The sequence below is a fragment of the Vipera ursinii genome (genome assembly GCF_947247035.1).
Source record: "Vipera ursinii genome assembly, chromosome: 1".
NCBI lineage: Eukaryota > Metazoa > Chordata > Lepidosauria > Squamata > Viperidae > Vipera > Vipera ursinii.
Window position 1 is genome coordinate 122,311,940 of NC_139512.1, and position 21,793 is coordinate 122,333,732.

Sequence of the window (21,793 nt, forward strand, 5' to 3'; positions counted from 1 at the left end):
TTCTTCAGCTCTGACCAAATGGTGGAGGATGGAAGATTTATATTCCTTGCAGTCATCTATTCATTAGTATTCCTTCTGAGAGTCTTGAGGCTGCTTGAAGATTTATCTGTGCCCTCAGGGTCACCTGAATAATGCAAATGGGTGTGGACCTTTCTTGGAACTGCTAAAAGGATTGTATTGTAAACAGGACATACAGGGAGTGCAGAATTATTAGGCAAGTTGTATTTTTGAGGATTAATTTTATTATTGAACAACAACCATGTTCTCAATGGACCCAAAAAACTCATTAATATCAAAGCTGAATATTTTTGGAAGTAGTTTTTAGTTTGTTTTTAGTTATAGCTATTTTAGGGGGATATCTGTGTGTGCAGGTGACTATTACTGTGCATAATTATTAGGCAACTTAACAAAAAACAAATATATACCCATTTCAATTATTTATTTTTACCAGTGAAACCAATATAACATCTCAACATTCACAAATATACATTTCTGACATTCAAAAACATAACAAAAACAAATCAGTGACCAATATAGCCACCTTTCTTTGCAAGGACACTCAAAAGCCTGCCATCCATGGATTCTGTCAGTGTTTTGATCTGTTCACCATCAACATTGCGTGCAGCAGCAACCACAGCCTCCCAGACACTGTTCAGAGAGGTGTACTGTTTTCCCTCCTTGTAAATCTCACATTTGATGATGGACCACAGGTTCTCAATGGGGTTCGGATCAGGTGAACAAGGAGGCCATGTCATTAGATTTCCTTCTTTTATACCCTTTCTTGCCAGCCACGCTGTGGAGTACTTGGACGCATGTGATGGAGCATTGTCCTGCATGAAAATCATGTTTTTCTTGAAGGATGCAGACTTCTTCCTGTACCACTGCTTGAAGAAGGTGTCTTCCAGAAACTGGCAGTAGACTGGGAGTTGAGCTTGACTCCATCCTCAACCCGAAAAGGCCCCACAAGCTCATCTTTGATGATACCAGCCCAAACCAGTACTCCACCTCCACCTTGCTGGCGTCTGAGTTGGACTGGAGCTCTCTGCCCTTTACCAATCCAGCCACGGGCCCATCCATCTGGCCCATCAAGACTCACTCTCATTTCATCAGTCCATAAAACCTTAGAAAAATCAGTCTTGAGATATTTCTTGGCCCAGTCTTGACGTTTCAGCTTGTGTGTCTTGTTCAGTGGTGGTCGTCTTTCAGCCTTTCTTACCTTGGCCATGTCTCTGAGTATTGCACACCTTGTGCTTTTGGGCACTCCAGTGATGTTGCAGCTCTGAAATATGGCCAAACTGGTGGCAAGTGGCATCTTGGCAGCTGCACGCTTGACTTTTCTCAGTTCATGGGCAGTTATTTTGCGCCTTGGTTTCTCCACACGCTTCTTGCGACCCTGTTGACTATTTTGAATGAAACGCTTGATTGTTCGATGATCACGCTTCAGAAGCTTTGCAATTTTAAGAGTGCTGCATCCCTCTGCAAGATATCTCACTATTTTTGACTTTTCTGAGCCTGTCAAGTCCTTCTTTTGACCCATTTTGCCAAAGGAAAGGAAGTTGCCTAATAATTATGCACACCTGATACAGGGTGTTGATGTCATTAGACCACACCCCTTCTCATTACAGAGATGCACATCACCTAATATGCTTAATTGGTAGTAGGCTTTCGAGCCTATACAGCTTGGAGTAAGACAACATGCATTAAGAGGATGATGTGGTCAAAATACTCATTTGCCTAATAATTCTGCACTCCCTGTAGGTAGTGTGTATTCCTCCCCACCCCCTGTTGAGAGAGGGCTGTGCAGTCTTAATGTTGAAGGTCTCTTTAACCCCACTTTCAAACCAGCGGTCTGTGCTTAATGTGGACACAATCCAAATAAACCGAATTATTTCCTGTCTATTGCAAGTCATAGTAAAAGCCCCTCTCTGAGAGAGATGGATGGTTAATAAGTATGATAGATAGATAGATAGACAGACAGACAGACAGACAGACAGACAGACAGACAGACAGACGATAAGTGATGATTTTAGAAATTGAACACTAGAGGGGGGTAAAGATTTTAAGCAGAAGAAAATGCAAGCTTCTTCTTGACGTCATTAATACTGGGACTTAAAAAATGGAAATATAAAACTTTATAACATCAGATATATTAAAGGAGAACTTTAAAGAATGAAAGCCAAAAATTATTACTACAACATCAACACTGTCATAATGATGTCTACTTCTCTGTATAGATTATGTTTAAAAAACCAAGAAAGACTTGCTCAGGTTCTTCTGAACAGTTTCCTTTATTGATACCCACCTATAGACAGAAATCTTGTTAAAATAAAGCAAACTGCTTGCATTATTAAAGTTATACTCTGAGAACTCCTAGGTAGGAGCTGCCTTAACTCTTTCCCTCCCAACAAAACTATCTAAATTTCACCATTTCTTGCTCCTCTGGAATGCAGCTCCTTCTTCCTGGGAATCCGTATTACATTCCACTACAAAAAGTTGTCAATGAAGGAATGATGGGTGTGGAACAAATCTTAACTGAAAAGACAGAAAAAGTATGGAATGTGGGACTACAAATGACAGGCCAAGAGAATAATTTGGAAAAGGATGCTTTTGTGTACAAAAGAAACTGGCTGAACTTTTAAAAATTAAAAGGGGAATACAGTATAAACGATAAATTAAAAAAGTGACCTGAAAAATGTGTTCTTATTCTACCTACATTCCATCCACAAAACAGCTTGAAGAAATCTGTGTAATGGGATAAAGAATTGAAGAGAAATTAAATTCTACGACAATATTTGATGGAACATTTGAATTAAAATTTAAGACTGTTAAAAGTAAAAGGAGCGTAAAGTTGGCTTTAAAAGCTCAAAACAAGACATATTTTGCAATACTATAGCAACTGTTTATGGACTTTCTGTTGACACCAGAACTGAAAAAAATGATTTATGGATTTGTTTGTAGATAAGGAATTTGATATGAGATAAAGAGCTATTGTTTAATTTTATGTGGAGTAATTTAATTTAATTTAATAATAATTTAATTTGTATACCGCCCTTCTCCCGAAGGACTCAGGGCGGTGAACAGGGCAATACATAATAAAAAACAGGATACAAAAATTTAAAAAGTAATTAAACAACAATGCCCGTAATAAATTAGTACATATTAAAAGTTAAAACCGATTTATAAAAACCCAACCCCATCCCAGGATTATTAAATTTGTTTATGCTTGTGAGGAAAGTTGGAAGTTATTTCTTTATATATTTCTTTTCTTTTTATTATATTCTTCTTTTTTTTCTTTTTCCCATGCTTTTTATTCTTTCTTTGCATTATCTTCTTTTTCTCTAAGTTTAGTTTGCATTAATTTTTACTATTGTAATTAAAATTATTATTAAAAATGGAAAAAATAATAACAATTATTTTTTAAAATTACTGTTTTTAGATCCCTGCATTATAAATCAAGACAGTCCCTTTTTGAGTTAATTTAGTTATCACCCTTTTATTCAGTTCCAGAAATCTGAAATAAAAATGAATGTTCTCCATAAATATAGATTATTAGATGTAATCCAGAAAAATAACATAGATGTGTATTTATAGATAATAACCTCCTCTGTGTTTTCATTTGAAGATCCTATGGACGAAACAAAAGAAACAACATCATCCAGCAGCTCAGCAACTGATTTGCTCAAACAGGGAGCAGGTGAGTGATTTATGATTACCCATTTCGAATGAACTGAACTGAAAATCTAAAACGATTAGGATGTTATATTATTGCCAAGAATTTGCAGGTTCAAACTCAGATAAAGCAAAGAAAGCTCACTGAATGACGAAGTCAGCCACTTAATCTGAGCCCAGTTACCTCATGGAGCTGGGTTTGAGGGTAGAATTTGCTGAAGGAACAGTTAATAAGAATCCAATCAATGAATGGAAGAGTTTCTGATTCAGGTTTTACTCTGACTAGTGGGACTCTTGTGTGAAATTTAATCATCACAAACTGACACTAAAAAAACTGAAATAATGTGAAATGCAGTCAGATACTACAGTAAGCTTTTTAATACTGTTTCCTATGAAAGAAAGAAAAAACCATAACATATATACACCACTCTTCCCTTGCTTACATATGTGTCATCAGTATTGGTTGTAGAATTTTTGGTTAGCATAACCAAAGGGGAATGTTGATACATATTACTTTCCTTGGAGTGCAAGCAGCCGTGGACTGTATGTTTTGTTGTTTGTTCATTCTACTACCCAAAAATGTTGGCCTCAATTTTCTTCTTTTCTCCCACAGCTTGCAATGTGCTGTTTATAAACTCGGTAGAGATGGAATCATTAACCGGCCCTCAGGCCATCGCCAAAGCTATCACTGAGACGCTGGCTGCTGACATCTCTCCCTCTGCTACTATTGTCCACTTCAAAGTCTCCACACAAGGCATCACCTTGACAGACAATCAGAGGAAGTAAGGGAACAGTATGGGAGCCAGGGTTTGGAGATGCCTGGGTGCAACCAATACTAGTATCTTTCTGGTGACAAGTTCTTCAAGTTCTTCATTTCAGTACAATATTTCTTAGCATCATATGGCAGAGTTCACTGCGGCCACATTGAGTAAAATAAAATGTGCAAGGTATTGTTCTGAACCAGCCCTCTTCTCGCACCCCTAATCAAAGGAAGAGTCTGGAAAGCGTCCAAGATCAAAAGGCTTCTGCCAAGTTTTAATTACACTGTTACAAAAATACAAGAGCTTGACTTCTCAAACGAAAAAGTTGCTTTCAGCAACTAGCCCCTCCCCAAACACTTCTTTTATAGAGAGCTCAGGGCGTGGTCTCCCTGTGCCTCCTCCCGAGGAGTCCCATAGCCTTCCTTTGTTTGTCCCTGCTCGTCTGCCTCCTGCGTCGGGCGTCCTTGAACAGGGCCAGCTGTGGGTCATCATCCTCCGCACTCTCGGGCTCACACAGCTGAGAAGAGGTTCCCGGCTGAGGACTCTGCAAAGTCTCCAAATCATCATCAGCCGGTTCGTTTCCCTCCTCCCCCACATCTGAGTCCTCCGATACATCGGACCCGGCTGTCGGACCCACAGGCTGGCCCTGAGTCACAACACTATCCCGCACCGCAGGGCCCTTCCCCCGGGTCTGCCGATCCGGATGCGGTCGGGATGGGAACTGTTCGTGAAAAGCAGTCACCAACGCAGGGGCATGAACGGCGGTCGCGTCTTCCCATGTGAAGTCCTCCGGCCCGTACCCTTTCCACTCGATCAGGTACTGGAAGCGACCTTTCAGCCAGCGGGAATCCCTGATGCTGGCGACCTCGTACTCGGGGGTGCTGTCGCCATCACGAGGTCCTGATGGGGGAGGTTCCGCTTGGCGAAGTGGACAAGCCGGTTGTTCGGGGACCAACAAGGACCGATGGAAGACGGGGTGCACGCGCAGGGAACGTGGCAGAGTTAAACGATAGGCGACCGGGTTGATGACGGCCTCGACTGGGAACGGTCCAAGGTAACGGTGGTCCAGCTTCCTCGCCGGCCGAGTGGATGGTAGGTTCCTGGTGGACAGCCAGACCCGATCCCCCACCGATAATGGAGGCGTATCCCTTCTCGACCGATCGGCGAACCTCTTGTAGTCGGCCTTGGCCTTCTCCAGCTGCCGTCGCACCAACCGATGGATCGCCTGTAACTCCGCCATGAATTCGTTCGCTGCCGGCTCCGGTGAGTCCACGGGAGAAAGGGGGAAAAACCGAGGGTGATAACCCACATTGGCCAAGAACGGTGTCATCTGCGTGGAGGTGTGCTGCGAGTTGTTAAAGGCAAACTCGGCTATGGCCAAATAGTCCACCCAATTGTCCTGCTGCAGGTTAACGTAGCAGCGCAGATACTGCTCCAAAATGCCGATGACCTTCTCGGTACCCCCGTCGGTCTGAGGATGATGCGCGGACGAGAGGCAAACCTTAATGTCCAACGCCCGCATCAACTCCTGCCAGAAGCGGGCTGTAAACTGGGCCCCCCTATCGGAGACGACTCTATCGGGAAGGCCGTGCAGCCGGAACACCTGTTGGATGAACATGCGACTAGTGGCGCGAGCTGACGGTAAGCCACGACAGGGGATGAAGTGCGCCATCTTGGTCAACATGTCCACCACCACAAACACTGTCGTGAAGCCGGAGGATGGGGGTAGATCCGTCAGAAAGTCCATGGACACAGCCCCCCAGGGTCTCTTGGGCGTTGGCAAAGGCTGCAGTAAACCAGGCGGGGCCCCTGTCGCTGACTTGGCCTGCCTGCATGGGACGCAGGAGGTGACATAAGACTGGACATCGTGTCGGACTCGGGGCCACCAGAATGTACGGGAGACCAGGTTCAGAGTCTTGAACAGGCCAAAATGCCCCGCAGCCGGGTTATCATGACATTGGCTGAGGACGAGTCCCCTGAGTGGCCCTCCTGGAACATAGAGCCGGTCACGATAATACAGGAGTCCATCCGTGACCGACCAAGGCGAATCTGGCCCCACCTCTTCCTTCCGCTGAGCCACCCACGCCTCCTGCTGCTGCGCCTCCCGGATCCGAGCCCGTATATCCACCGGCTCCCGCACCGCAGCAAAAGACTCGACGGGGATCACGGTCCTGGGCGGAAGCTTGTCTTCCACTCGGGTGTACTCGGGCTTCCTGGACAGAGCATCCGCTCTCTGGTTGTGCCCGCTTGGTATGTACCGCACCCGGAAGTCAAACCTCGCAAAGAAGAGGGACCACCGGATCTGGCGTTGGTTCAAATTCCGAGCGGTCTGCAGGCTTTCCAGATTCTTGTGGTCCGTCCGGACCTCGATTTGATGCCGCGCCCCCTCCAGATGATGCCTCCAAGCCTCGAACGCCGCCTTGATGGCCAGCAGCTCCTTCTCCCAGATGGTATAGTTGCGCTCCGAGGGATTCAATTTCCGTGAGTGATACGCGCAAGGGAAAAGGGTACCGTTGGGCGTCGCTGCCTGAAGTAACACGGCCCCAATGGCAATGTCGGAGGCGTCCGCCTCCACGACAAACGGCCGTTGCGGGTCAGGATGCTTCAAGATGGGCTCCTTCATGAAGGCGTCCTTCAGAGCTTGGAACGCCTGTTGTTCGGGGGCGTTCCACTGGAACCGAGTCTTCTTCTGCAGGAGCCGGGTGAGGGGGGCTGTCAAGGCAGCAAAGCCAGGGATGAATGTCCGATAGTAGTTGGCAAATCCAAGAAGTCGCTGAATATCCTTCACGCGACGCGGGGGTTGCCAACTCTGCAACGACTCAACTTTACTCGGTTCCATGGCGATGCCCTCAGGAGAAATGCGGTGACCCAAGAAATCAATGGTCACCTGGTAGAACTGGCACTTCTCCAACTTGGCAAACAGCCGATGATTCCGGAGGCGCTGCAGGACCTGACGGAGATGCTGATGATGCGCTTCACGCGACGGGGAGTAAATCAGGATGTCGTCCAGGTAAATCACAACAAACTGGTCCAACAGATCCCGAAAGACGTCATTCATAAAATGCTGAAACACAGCGGGGGCGTTGGTCAGGCCAAACGGCATCACCGTGTACTCGAAATGTCCATAGCGAGTACCAAACGCCGTCTTCCACTCATCACCCGGCCGAACCCTGACGAGGTTGTAAGCTCCACGCAGGTCCAGTTTCGTGAAGATCTTAGCCTCCCGGAGTCGGTCCAAGAGCTCGGGGATGAGGGGCAGCGGGTAGCGGTTACGCACCGTGATAGCGTTGAGTTTCCGGTAGTCACAGCAAAGCCGTAACTCGCCCGACTTCTTTTTGACGAAGAGCACGGGCGCAGACACTGGCGAGGACGAGGGCCGGATGAAACCACGAGCCAAGTTCTTCGTCAGGAAGTCCCGCAATGCAGCCAACTCGGGCTCCGACATGGAGTACAAACGCCCCACTGGGAGAGGCGCATCAGGGACTAGGTCAATGGAGCAGTCGTAGGGCCTGTGCGGGGGTAATTGGTCCGCCTCTGACTCGCTGAACACGTCAGCAAAGTCGGACAGTTCGGGAGGCAAGGAAACCCCTGAGGAACCCTCCACCTGGCCGGCACAGATATGGCGGGTGTGGTCCACGCACTGCAAACTTGGGAAGGTGACCAAGTTCTGAGACCAATAGATCTGTGGATCATGCGCCCGGAGCCACGCCAGTCCCAAGACCACGGGGAAGTGCAGATCCGAAGTGACGTAGAACTGAATGGCCTCCACATGGGTACTGATGGCCATACACACGGGTTGCGTGGCGGCCGTGATAGGCCCGGACAGGAGCACTCGACCATCGATGGTCTCCACAAGCATGGGCGGATCCACTGGACACTGGGGAACAGCCCATTTGGCCACAAAGGCCGAATCCATAAAGTTAGTGGTAGCCCCAGAGTCAATTAAGGCATGGACTGGAATCCCCTCTGACTTGCCAGGGAGGATCAGACGTGCCTCCAAAATCAAATGCCGTGGAGGTTCACAGGCACCGTCGGAACGGCGTCGCTCGGTGTGGATGTTGTGGGTCGCCCGATCTTTCACACCGTCTAGATCGGGCTCGGGCCGTTTCCCGATAACAAAGCAGGGGACTTTCTCGGGGCAGGCTTGGTCACTGACGCCCGCTGACGCTTCTTCGGGCAAGAAGCAGCCAAATGTCCAGGGTCCCCACAGTAAAAACACAACCCCTCCGATCGTCGTCTGTCCATTTCCGTCACCGATAGACGGGACCTGGCGGCACCCAGCTCCATTGGCTCCTCCCTCTGGACCGGGGGCTCACGCACAACAGGGGCGGCAGGGGTCTGTGGGGTGGCACGGCGACTCTTACGCTGCTGCAGCCGGGCATCGATCCGCAGACAAAGATGGATCAGCCCATTCAGGTCTGAGGGAATGTCCACGCGGGCCAGCTCATCCAACATCTCCTCTGACAAGCCATCCTGAAAGGCATCCACGAGCGCAGCCTCATTCCAGGCGGAATCCTGGCTAAGCAGCCGGAAATCGCTGATATAGGCCTGTAGAGGGCGCTGACCCTGCCTCAAAGCTTTCAGGCGTCGGGTGGCCGTCTGTGCCTTAATCGGGTCCTCGTACATGAGGCGCATATGGTCACAAAACCCCCCAAAGTTATCCAACAAAGGGCTAGGCTGTGCCAACAGAGGCGTGCCCCAACGAGCTGCATCTCCCGACAGAAGGCTCAACACGAATCCCACCTTATCTCGGTCAGTGGGGAAATCAGCTGCTCTCACGCTGATATAAAGCTGGCATTGTCCCAGGAAGGCAGGAAACAGTTCTGGATTACCAGCGAATTTATCCGGCATAGCTATCTGACATTTCCTCCTGGGTGGGGGGGCAGCATGTACCTGAGCCTGCAGTTGTGCCACCTGAGTGGCCAGCAAGGTGAGTTGCTGGTTGAGCTGGACATTCTCGGCAAGAAGCTGCTCCATCGTAGTATTAAGGGGTGGGTGGCTGAAAGCAAACTGTTCTGAACCAGCCCTCTTCTCGCACCCCTAATCAAAGGAAGAGTCTGGAAAGCGTCCAAGATCAAAAGGCTTCTGCCAAGTTTTAATTACACTGTTACAAAAATACAAGAGCTTGACTTCTCAAACGAAAAAGTTGCTTTCAGCAACTAGCCCCTCCCCAAACACTTCTTTTATAGAGAGCTCAGGGCGTGGTCTCCCTGTGCCTCCTCCCGAGGAGTCCCATAGCCTTCCTTTGTTTGTCCCTGCTCGTCTGCCTCCTGCGTCGGGCGTCCTTGAACAGGGCCAGCTGTGGGTCATCATCCTCCGCACTCTCGGGCTCACACAGCTGAGAAGAGGTTCCCGGCTGAGGACTCTGCAAAGTCTCCAAATCATCATCAGCCGGTTCGTTTCCCTCCTCCCCCACATCTGAGTCCTCCGATACATCGGACCCGGCTGTCGGACCCACAGGCTGGCCCTGAGTCACAACAGGTATCAAAGAAAGGTCAAGGTATTTTGAACAAAATAAATCTCTACCGAGAAGTGTTTTTCATCAGCTCTGATATTAAAAATATAGAGCCCATCCAGGCCATATAGTACTGTCACCGCCTGCCATTTTATCAGAAATTTCCTTCTTGCTCACGTAGATGAGATGCCTTGGGGTGGTTTAGTTATTTGTGTGCATAGATTCACCTTCCTTCGCCTTCAGATGGCTATAGAATTAATGCTTACCCCCCCATTTCCATTTCAGACTGTTCTTCAGACGACATTACCCTATCGTTACTGTCACCTTCTGTGATGTGGACCCACAGGACAGAAAGTAAGTGGAACTGTTTGTTAAATTCTTCCATAAACTCAAGCAATAAAACTCCTAGAAGCAATATGTATGTAGGTGTGGACATGGTCCTCGTATTTTTATTCTCTATGTCTTATAGATCTTTAAAGAGTTTTCATTAGAATTGAGAAGTTGAAACATCAACACTGAAAGAGGAAATAAAATGCATTGTGAATTAAAAACATGGTGTTCTGGCATTTAAAAGCTGGTGGAGATGGAACCAATTAAAATCTCTTTAGGATATTTCTAGGATATTTCCATCACTGCAAAGATTCTGCCACTTCTGGATCTGGAAGAATGCTTCTAATTCATTGAACAAACAACTTCATTCAAGGGGTTAACATAGGGGGTCCTTGGTGCTCTCTGAGCTTGTTTGTTTTCTTGCAGAGGTTTCATTACCCAACATCAGTAGTGATGCTACCTTGTTTGGGTAATAAAAACTCTGCAAGAAAGTTCTGAGACCAAGGACCCCTCATTTCAACTCTGAGCTACAAATATTTTCATTTATTGGGTTAATATGTATTTAAAATTATCTAATTTATACTAATTTCAGATCTTCTGTAAATATCAACTGAGTCCTCACTATAAGCTACATTTCTACCTGAACACACAGAGAGATGGAAATGACAAGATACGTTTCTGTATCAGAATGAATAAAAACTATTGGCTGGAATGGGAAAATAGGAACACATAATGGGGAAAAATGGTGCCAATCTTGATCAATGGCGGAAGGGTATTAATAAATTTATTTGGGCGGGGAAAAAACCAAGAGTTACTACAAGATGCTAGAGAAAGAGGGGGACTCAAGGCGCCGAATTTGAAATTGTATTATGATGCGGTTGCCTTGACGTGGGTTAGTGATTGGCTTAATTTAACTAATAAGAGAATACTTCATCTTGAGGGTTGGGATTTGGTATATGGATGGCATGCATATTTGCTTTACGATAAGAAGGTAGACAGGGCTTTTAAATCCCATATTCTTAGAAGTGCTTTATTGCGTGTCTGGAAAAAGTATTATTATAAGTTAAATTATAAAATACCGATTTGGGGAATTCCTGGACACGCGATAGAGGGCGTATCTATGGGAGTGAGTTTGGATATGGTTTCTTATAAGGAATTACTTAGATTGGAAGGGAATGATTGTCAACTTAAATCATTAGATGAGTTAAGACAAGAAAACATAAGTTACTCTTGGTTTCAATATACTCAATTGAAAGCTAGGTGGAAGTTAGATCAAAAGGTTGGCATCACAATTATAGATCAAAATTTAGTAAAACAAATTAGAGATTTAAATTGTGCACATATAAAGAGGATATATAATGCTTTAATTGAATTGGATTCGGAAATGGAATTAGTTAAAGATTGTATGATAAACTGGGCACAAAATATTCAGGAGCCAATTTCGTTGGACACTTGGGAGATAATTTAGGTCAGAAATGTTAAATTTACTCAGGCTCAAAACTTAAAAGAAAATTTTTATAAAATGTTTTATAGATGGCATCTGGATCCCAAGAAGTTGTCTAACATGTATCCTAATTTACAGTCTAAATGTTGGAGATGTGGTAGTTTAGAAGCCACCTATTTTCATATGTGGTGGACTTGTAGAAATATAAAAGCTTTTTGGATTAAAATTTGGTGGAACATTCAAAAGATTTTTAAGAGAAAGATAAAGTTTTCTCCGCAATTGTTTTTATAGCTATTGTTGTAGATTGTGATGTTAAAGAAACTAATTTGATGTTGAATATGATAATAGCAGCTCGGTTACTGGTGGGACAATATTGGAAGAAGGATAGTTTTCCCACTATAGAAGAATGGGTGCTTAAAGTTTCGAATCTTGCAGAAATGTCTAAGATTTCTGCTTACTTGAAAGATCATTCACAGGAAAGATATATTTCAGTTTGGAGGAGATGGATAGATTATATTCAGAATAAACATGGGACTAAAAAGTTCCATTTAGCTTACAGTATGAGTAGATTTTAGAGGGATATTGTTATTGGTATTTTGTATGTAGTTATGTTAAAGGGGAGTTAAAGCACATTATGAATTTGGTTAATTGTATATTATGCATAATTCTTATCTAGAATATGATTATTATAACTATAATCCTGTGTTTAGCTCTGGGAAGTGGGGGGGGGAAGTGGGCGGGTTTGGGGTGGGGGGGATTTGGGGAGATATTGTAAAATCTTGTTTTTGTAAAACTCTTTAATAAAAAAATAATAATGGGGAAAAATGGGAAATTGCCTAGGGCAGGATTCTTGGAATCTTATTTTCATTTGTGCTCTTGAAAGGAACTAATCATTCTAGCAGACTCTTTGTTTCTGTGTCTGAGCAGAAATCTGTAATTAGACATTTGTTCCCCTATGTTGCTACTGCCAGATCTCTTTGATTTCCAAGAAATGAGATTGTTCCGTGTTGAAACAAATATGCAGGAAATTATCAACAGCACTGGAGATTTACAGATGTCTCCCACAACTTGTTTCAGCTCTGAAGAGAACTAAATTGCAATTGTTCATCCGTTTCTTTGCAAAATGATGATAACTCAGTTTGAGGTCAAATGCACCTAAAATGCTGACTTTTACTCATTATAGGTCAATGAAGTTGCAAAGCTTATGATAGGCAAGGACTTAGAAAAATACACCATTCTTCATTTATTTTTTAATAGTCATTAAGCACTGTGGTGCAATTTCAGAACACTCTTTCAATATTTCTAAAAGTCAGATCATAATACTTTTTAAGCAACAGATAATTTCTCAGAAGAGTTAAAGGACAATAAAAGATTTTTATTACAAAAATTATAATATTATAAAATAATTTCATCCCCTTTCTTAGTTCTAGTCATTTATTTACAGAAGAAAAGATCTATTGTCAATGAATCAGTGGAATTCCATTCAGAGCTTCCCACTTTCTTACATACAGCTTGTATCTAGCTCACCATTTTAAAAAAGTGTCAAATTTTCCTCCGTGTAAAAACGAAATAGAGTTTTTTGTTTGTTTCTCCTCAGGTGGACTAAATCAGAATCTGGTGGTGCTGCCAAGTAAGTTGTTACTTTGATCAATGTCAAAATTAGGATATATTTTTACACACACACACACACACACACACACACACGACATAGGACAGGGGATTGTTCTCATGATCCTTAAATCTACCAAAACTTTCAAAGATACTTTCAAAGACATTGATCTAACCTAAGAAAAAAGGAAAAGCTAAATTAAGTAATTTTGTTGTTGTAAAAATTGTTATTTTTACAATCCAAGTATGCCCTCCTACCTATGGCCTCTCATAAGCCTGTGGTCATGAAAAATCAAACTGCTTAGTTTTTAAGTTTCATTTGATTTATTTTCCAGGATCATAATACAAAGTTGGTGAATGAAGTCTGGTGATCTCTAGTTGTTGATTTGCTCACAAATTCTTGACTAAATGTAGGGCTCTCTTGTAGCAAAATTGCTTACACAGTTATGACTTTCTTCTGCGGCTCATAATCCATCCTGTTAAGTCATCTCCAATTGTTCCTGATAAATATTCATATATAAGCAAAGAATGAAGTCAGCTACTTATTACAACCTGAAGGAAATTTATAGCTTCAGGTAAATAGCTTAGAGATATTTAATTCTATCCGAATATTCTAAGGAAAATCCTTCTGGTTGAATTTTCTGTTTTCTGTGAAATCTGAGGATTGCTTGGATTTTATTTATTGCTCACTTAAGAAAAATATACAATACGCATAATATGTCACTTCATTTACTGTGGGATTTTTTTATTAGAAGAATGGCAATATCAGGCACACATTATTTGACAGTGATTTTCTCTTGAGTCCCCGTACATTTCAAATGTTAGGGTAGAAGGAATGTCAAAGAGTGTTACCTGATACAAGCGTAAAGTATAGTACGGTAGCGATCCCAAGTGGCGGTGGGCAATTCCTGTCTTCTCTCAAACCGGCATGATTTTATCGCTCCTTAATTTCTTTGTCCTCCTGCAGACTCTTTGGCTTCGTGGCTAGGAAGCAAGGCAGTACGACGGACAACGTTTGCCACCTCTTTGCTGAGCTGGATCCAGAACAGCCAGCGGCTGCCATTGTCAATTTTGTTTCCAGAGTTATGCTTGGCTCTTCTCACAAGAGATGAACTGTGGCTTCCCCCTTGCAGGGGGCTTCTTGCCCTTGAATTTTGTCGAAGGACTTGGAGTCGTTCCGAGAAGTTGTACGAGGAAGTGCATTGTGAAGGAGTGATGTGAACTGATGGGGGGAAGGGGAAGGTTTATTAAAAAAAAAGTGATCTGAATTGTTGGAAGGCTGAAACCAACCAAACACGTGTATGTAGCAGAAACCAAGGAACTGACACCATTGTCTTTCCCTGCCAAGATCAAGAGATGGAAACAATTTTGGCTTTTGGATCAGCACAAAATCAGAGAATTCAGCCCCACAGGTCAAAGTATGAATCTTAGCAATCTTTGTGGGATAGGTCTATCTAGTAGTTGCTTGTTTAGAAAATAAGGCAAAAACGAAATCAACTCAAATACCCATGACTATATGAGCTTCAGGAAATAATATCCAGAGAGATGCTAAAAAAAGCAATCATTTTTTTAAAAAAAGCTAATGCTCCCGGTTCAACTACTGCTGAAAGTGTGAAGTATGTCTGTATGAGTGTGTGTGTGTGTGCACATGCATGTGGTCTGTCTGTGATATGCACATATTTCAGTATTTAACGTGAGGCTTCACTGTGAGGCTTCTTGCCTCTGATGGCTATTCAGAATATGTATCTCATTCTCCTGAGATCACAGGTCTCCATTACCTGAAAGAAAACTTACGAACAGCTGTTAGCAGTGTGAGAATTACAGTCCAAGTGGAAAGTACTTATTTTAATTAGTAGTCACACTCATCCCCACATGCATGTGCACCTAACAATTTATACGAAAGAGTTTCAGAATCTCTCAGAATCTCTTTTTTGGTAATAATTTGTGGAGCATGCTAATCAAAGAAAATGCAGTAGTATCTTTTAGAGTCTAGAAATGGGATCCAGACTAAATTGTCCTAAGACTCTCCTTCCTGGAAATGTTAAAAACACCAGGAGTTGGGGAATGCACTTCCTTTTGAGTTTAGGATAAAAACAGCCCTGCCCAAGCTTATCCTTTGGGAGAGATACACATTGTTTTGGAAGTTGCATGGAAATAGAGCAAAGGCAAGATGAATAATATAATAATTGGGAGGAGGGATTCTGTTCTGAAGTCATTAAGAATAACCATTATAAAGACTTAATTTGTTGATTTAAGCATGGCCCTAGCTATTTCGAAAAGGTAGCAGCCATATGGAGGTTCACTATGTAGCTAAATTAGTTCATTATTTTTGCATTACCAAGCTTTATTTTTGCTTTTGGAGGCATCAAACAATAGATTTTTGCACTGACCTGCTAATATTGTTATGCTAGACTGACATTTAGTATAAAAAGGGAGACCTTTATTGTTGCATATCATTTCATGCAAAGCACCTTCATATCCTTTCCAGAGTAAATGAGAAAGTGTAGCAGTTGCAGAAAAAAATGTTATACATATCTTCTTATATTTAACATCACGGTTGAATCCTTGTACTAGAATGATTTTTGGCATTTCTAATGGAGGCCATATATATATATACTATCTCTGTAAACTGTTTATGCTTGGTATCTATCAAGGAGAGAGTGAATAATTTGGATTGAGCTATCATATAGAATTTCTGTAGTGTAATGAGAATTTCTCACTATCTTCCCAAACATATACAATTGGCAAATTTTAGGCTTAAAGATGTGCTGAATGGATAAAAAGATTTTTTTCCCTATCACCCATTCTGCTTATGGGTTTATTGTCAATGTTTCACTAGGGTAGATTCAAGAAAGCCACTGTTGTTTTGCTATATATCAACTGATACAGTACAAACTGGTACAAAAAGTCACTGAAGAGCCCATCATGCATGGAAATAATATAAAAAAGCTCTATCCCATGCCCTGTTAATAAACCCAACCCTATAAATGTCATTCACTGCTACTGAAATGGCAGGTGCGATTCAACAAGATCTGATTGGAGAGCCATTGTTGCCCCATAGGCTATCTAGCAAGGGGGACCTAAGTCTTAGCAGGTCTCCATCACACTCATGTGCTCCAACACAATTCTGTGGCCTCCACTAGAAACCATGAATGGAAATTGGTCTCTCCATCAATTTTGTTTTGACATGAATAGGTCATGAAATAGTGAAGAACAGAAACGTTTTTGTGATGGAGGCCATGTTGATGAGGCCCTTCATAGAAACTCATGCAATTTTCATTAAAAATCAGTATGACAACTTGCAAGATGTTCAGTCACCTAAATTCCCCCGGCATTTTCATTGCCTTCTTATATAATATATATATATGTATGTATGTATGTAAGTATGTATGAAATATACTGACAAAATAATGTAAGCTAATCAATTTTTTTTAAAAAAATGAAATTTACACAAAGTATTTATTTTTTTTGTTTTTTGGCCCTGTTGGTTTTATTTCTCATCTTTGATTTTTGCAGCTCCCTTCATTCCTCCTACCCCATATAATATTCTCTGTATGGATAACCTGTCACCTCCAGATGCACTGGGATTTTTCCCCTGAAATTCTGGGAGCTGTAGTCATAATATAGCTGGAAAATACCAGGTCTGGGGAATGGTGACAGTACTAAGCTTCCATATTATTAGTGTTCAGTATTATTACTGAACAAAGTGTGTCCAAACATGAGGTCAGTTCTATCTCCTGAATGCTGTAAAGGCAGCAGCTTCTAATTGTGTGCCCCAGGGCAATGTCGTTATACAATGTTCCTCACCACCCCCCACCCCCCAATCCACCCCATTGTTCATCCCCTGCCTGAGCAAATGAGCATGAATGCATTTGTACTTTATTGCTGAATGACATGCGGGATAAAGGTGCGCGTATGTGTGAAAGTGTGCGAAGAGAGATTCATTTCTGGATATTGTTGTATAAAGCATGAGTTTTGCAACTGAGAATTGTTGAGATGGAGTGAGAGGTACTTGGATGGAGTGGGAACATCCGTTTTTGACATCGTCACCCAGGCTCCGAGCCCATCCATACCCAGATGGAATGCTGGAGACTACAATAGTTTTTCTTTATGTTTGTTTTAAACGTCTCTCTCCTTCTGAAAAAATTCAAGCAAGATGATTTCCCCTCCCTCACCTGCAACTGTGTCACCCTGCTATTAACCAATTAGAAAAAGACTGTGTCTATATAGATATATAAATATTATAAATATATATATTTTTTGAAAGTCTCTATTTTTCAGATTTCCTTTTTTTCCCCCACTGCTTCCAGAATTGTCCCCATCCTCAGTGCTTGCTAACTTGTCACAGGAAAAGTATATTGAAAGTTAATGGTTCATGCCTTTTTTGACACTCAGATGAAAGGAAGTTGATATAAGTATCCAGTAGTCACATATAAGTAAATACATTGGTAGGCACATGCATGTGAACAAAATATCTGCTTCCAGCCATGCACTTTTCCTATACTAACTCACGAGCTAAAGATGGAAAGTTTAAGATCCCTCTCTTTTTAGCCTACTTGCTGAGGCAAAGCCTAATCACATTATATAGCTTGTTGCTTGTCCAGCTTGTATCAAGACAATGCTGCGTTTTAGGAATAAACTTGTAATTTATGTACATCACCTTCTCAATCCTTCTCTCAGCCCAGGGTTCTTAAAGTGTATGTGAGGCAGAACACCCAAAAGGACAATTTCTAGAACTAATGGGAAATCTGACTTGTGCCTAAACCCTACAGTCTTTTTGCATACAGTATGTTGGTTGGGTCAGAAAAAGATGGCTTTTAATAAACTTTCCTCAAGTGGCTACTCCAGTTGTGTGTGATGATGTAGACCAAAGACTCAAAACTCGACCCTGGTCCATCCTGATGGACTGTTGATCCGGCCATGCCAGAAAGGATTGTCTTGGGTGTATGAGAACTGAAAAGGGCAACTAGTTTTCATTCTATTGCCCCAATGTTGGCAATACCATCTTGTTTTGTCACCTTTCTTTTCTAGAATATCAAACAGGAGGTGGTTAGGCTAAGCCACCTTCCGTTAATCCGATGTCCTGTCAATGGGATGACAAGTTCCAGAATTCCTAATTAGCATGGGATAGGAGACCTACAATTGCCCATACCGTGCTATCTAGAGAGCAGCAAATTGAGAAAAGCTGGTTTAATTCATGTGCCTTATTCATTGGTTCATCTAGTGATTTGCTCTAGATGTGAGTGAATGACTGGTTATATCAACCTTCTTTTTTGGGGGGGATTTAATCACAAATCCAACTTTTATCAGTGGCACAAAGGAAACTTTTGTGAGGCAGGGCAGACAACCTCTGGTCCAGGTCCATTTACTTCACCTTTCTTGAGCTTCAAACCCTGAGAGAGCTGTTGGTTTGTTTCTAAGTTTTTAGGGATACCAGCAAGCAGGCTTTTCTCTGAAAACACTCCACTTCACGTCCAATACCTGGGGCTCAGGTCTAATGTAATTTTAGCGCATGTATGTTATGTAATGATTTAGAAGATGTTGGATTTTATACAGAATGCACTCAAAGCATCCTCTGTGCACAGAGTATTACATGATCTTGCCAAAGAAACCTATTTGAAATGCACTTTTCTTCATTGTACACTTATTCTGTGTGGTTCTGCCTCTCTCCCCCCCCCATTTTTAAAACTTTGTTTAAACTGTGTTTGCTGGTGAATTTTCTCTGGCAATTTCTGAAATTCTGTCTTAGAATAATTGGGTGATTTTGCTAATTGTATATGTAGCTTGATATTTAAAGAAAGTTCTTGAGCAGTAAAACAGCCAAATTATATTGCATTTGTGAGAGAGAGCAGGAGGAAAGCCATTATAAACTCACCGACCTTAAACGTCAACATTTCTTCCCTCCGAGCTATTGTATGAAACTCTCACAGTGGTTTGTTTAAATCTCATGTCTTAAAGTAGCTATTTTCTAAATTTCCTTCTCAGCAGCATTAATAAATAATATCTGACAAATAAATAACATTTAAGCAGGCCCTGGCTTATTTATAACAAAGAAAAGCATCTTTGTTAAACTGGGACAGGACCTTAGCAGTCAGAAGATTATGAAGGAGCCTGTCTCTTCTCAGTCCCCCCTCTTGCCACAAAGTCCTTAGACGTATCCTCAGTATCAGTATTGAAGGAAAACAATATCCTGATTTGTCAATATAGATTAAAGGAACCATCATCTTGTCCTTTCTCATAAGCAGCAAATGGGCTTGGATTAGCGTAATGTTAGAATCAAGAATGTGCCTTTTTATCCTAACAGAGCTGGCGGGCATTGGCAAATATTTTAATCATCTTCTTTTATAGAGCTTATTTGACACACAGCTCAATATAGACATGAGGAATAAGTTCGTATCATGTCTTTATAATAGGGAGGTTGACATACCAGGATGTTTTTTTTTTCATATCGCAGTTCACTAATTGTCTTTAATTATGGGACAGACGTTGGCCCAAATGATAAAAAAACCAATGGCCACATTGGACCAATAGCCCAACAGGCAGCGTATATATCTGTCCCATCTGCAGTTAAATTGGATGCAGTGGAGAAACAAATGGGAAGAGGAAACAGGGCTGAGTTACATCTTCTGGCAGTAATTAGTTTGAATAGTTCATAAAAGGTTGATTCGAAACAGGCTCTGTTCAAGTTATTTTTGTGCTGTGTATTTAAGAAATATTTGGCAAAAGAGCAAGCTGGTGATAAGATGTATCCTGCTAAATTTCAGGGCAAATGTTACACTGACTTCATGGAATATCTATGTAAGGCACATTGAAAAGCAATCTGAAATATACTAGCTTTTGATCTGTTGCCCTCTGTCATTTTTCACTATTAAAAGCAAGACTCTCTTCGCTAATATGATCAAGAACCACTGCTGGACCTTTCTTCTATGCGTTAAATGAAGTGGTTTAAACAAATAAACACACAATTATATTATCAGCATTCTTGCCATTCTTGGGTAGCGTCTTCTATATTAATCATGCATAGTTATCTAGAAGGCTTCAGGACCTTTGCTGGATGTCTTAAAATACTGGCTGGGCATCCTTTTGATGCCCAGAATTTCTTTTTCTGGATTTCCTAATTTGAACAGGGAGTTAAAACAAATGGCTTGAAGCTCCTCCAACTTGTCCTCTAATAACATGAAACAGGTGGGATGTGGGTTGTCATCCCTTTCCTAGCATTATGTTTCCAGAAATAGTAATTTTCATTCCCATGGATGTACTGCTGAATAATAGCATTTTAAAATGAAGGGTGCAGTCCGAAGAGAACATTGTTCAGCTTGGCACTAGAACTCAAATTTCACTTCTTTGGCTGTCGGTTACAATGGATGTAGCAGACTATAATCCCTTAATCAGAATCAGGAACCAACCAACCATCTATTTATGAAGTTTCTAGATATAAAAATAAAAAAAAGAATGTGGTTCAGAAGTTTTTACTGTGGAAGACTGCTTTGAACTGTATAGAACAGGGGTTCCTGATCCGTGGTCCACGTCACTCCAGCAACCAGCCCACACAAACAAGTGAAGCCCCATCCAAGGGATGCAGGCAGCATGCAAAACCACGCACTTTTCGATCCGTAGAAAAGCCTTTCTCCACAGAACGGGTCCCTGGTGCCCAAAATGTTGGGGCCACTGATATAGAAGAAGCAGAAAGTAACTTGTCAAATCAGTTCCTATCAGGAAATATTCCCTTCTCTTTTCTACATTTTCTACATTTATGTTTTCATAAGATATCCCATTTTGCTTAGTTTTATTTGAATTTTAAATGAAATGCTATGTATGATTTCAGTAGACTTAGAGCAATAAATACATAGAAGAAAATTAATTTTGGAAGGGAGGAAGTCTGTCCTGACTGTGCTCAGAAAAGTCAATTAAAAGTTAGCAGTAGGGACAGAATCATCACTGAATAAGTTTGCCTATGCATTGTTAAGTTCTCTGCCTTAGATATAGATGGAAAAGTTTCTGTGTATAATGCAAGGCAATGAATATCAACATTTCTTCTGCTGCAATGTTTTCATAATTCCCATATATTTTAAAAGCGATGGTTCTTTCCCTTGCCATCAAAGTTGTTCCACTTTTTTACCTTCTCACCCTCATGATTCAAAATCCAAAGGTCAATAATCCTGAGGTCAGTAATAATGAGATAGTAATATACCTATTAAGGCTCCTATAACTGTCCATATCTCTCATTTATGCATCTCATTATCCCCTATCTTCTATTCTTTAAAATGTTGAGAACCTAGAAACTGAAAAGCGACATTTTTTTTTAAATTTCCATTTATATCCCGCCCTTCTCCGAAGACTCAGGGCGGCTTACAAGCTTAGCAGTAGCCTTCATTCTATGTATATGCCTGCTTGTTAGGGCTTTCACACACACCCCAAGCAGCATTATTACAAAGTCAGCTTATTGTCCCCAACAATCTGGGTCCTCATTTTACCTACCTCGGAAGGATGGAAGGCTGAGTCAACCTTGAGCCTGGTGGGATGCGA

At 42.1% G+C, this 21,793-nt stretch overlaps 1 protein-coding gene across 13 annotated transcripts in view; it reads left to right on the forward strand.

Moving 5' to 3' along the window:
• The window catches only part of TNS1 (tensin 1), a 402,998-nt gene extending 382,761 nt beyond the window's left edge, over positions 1-20,237 (forward strand). For all 13 annotated transcript variants that reach the window (XM_083349831.1, XM_083349836.1, XM_083349838.1 and 10 more), the window contains 5 exons: positions 3,623-3,694; positions 4,283-4,451; positions 10,171-10,239; positions 13,257-13,289; positions 14,235-20,237. In XM_083349831.1, coding sequence (XP_083205957.1) covers positions 3,623-3,694; positions 4,283-4,451; positions 10,171-10,239; positions 13,257-13,289; positions 14,235-14,379 — 488 coding nt within the window. In that variant the 3' untranslated portion in view covers positions 14,380-20,237. The remainder of the gene's footprint in view (positions 1-3,622; positions 3,695-4,282; positions 4,452-10,170; positions 10,240-13,256; positions 13,290-14,234) is intronic.
• Positions 20,238-21,793: the final 1,556 nt, after the last annotated feature.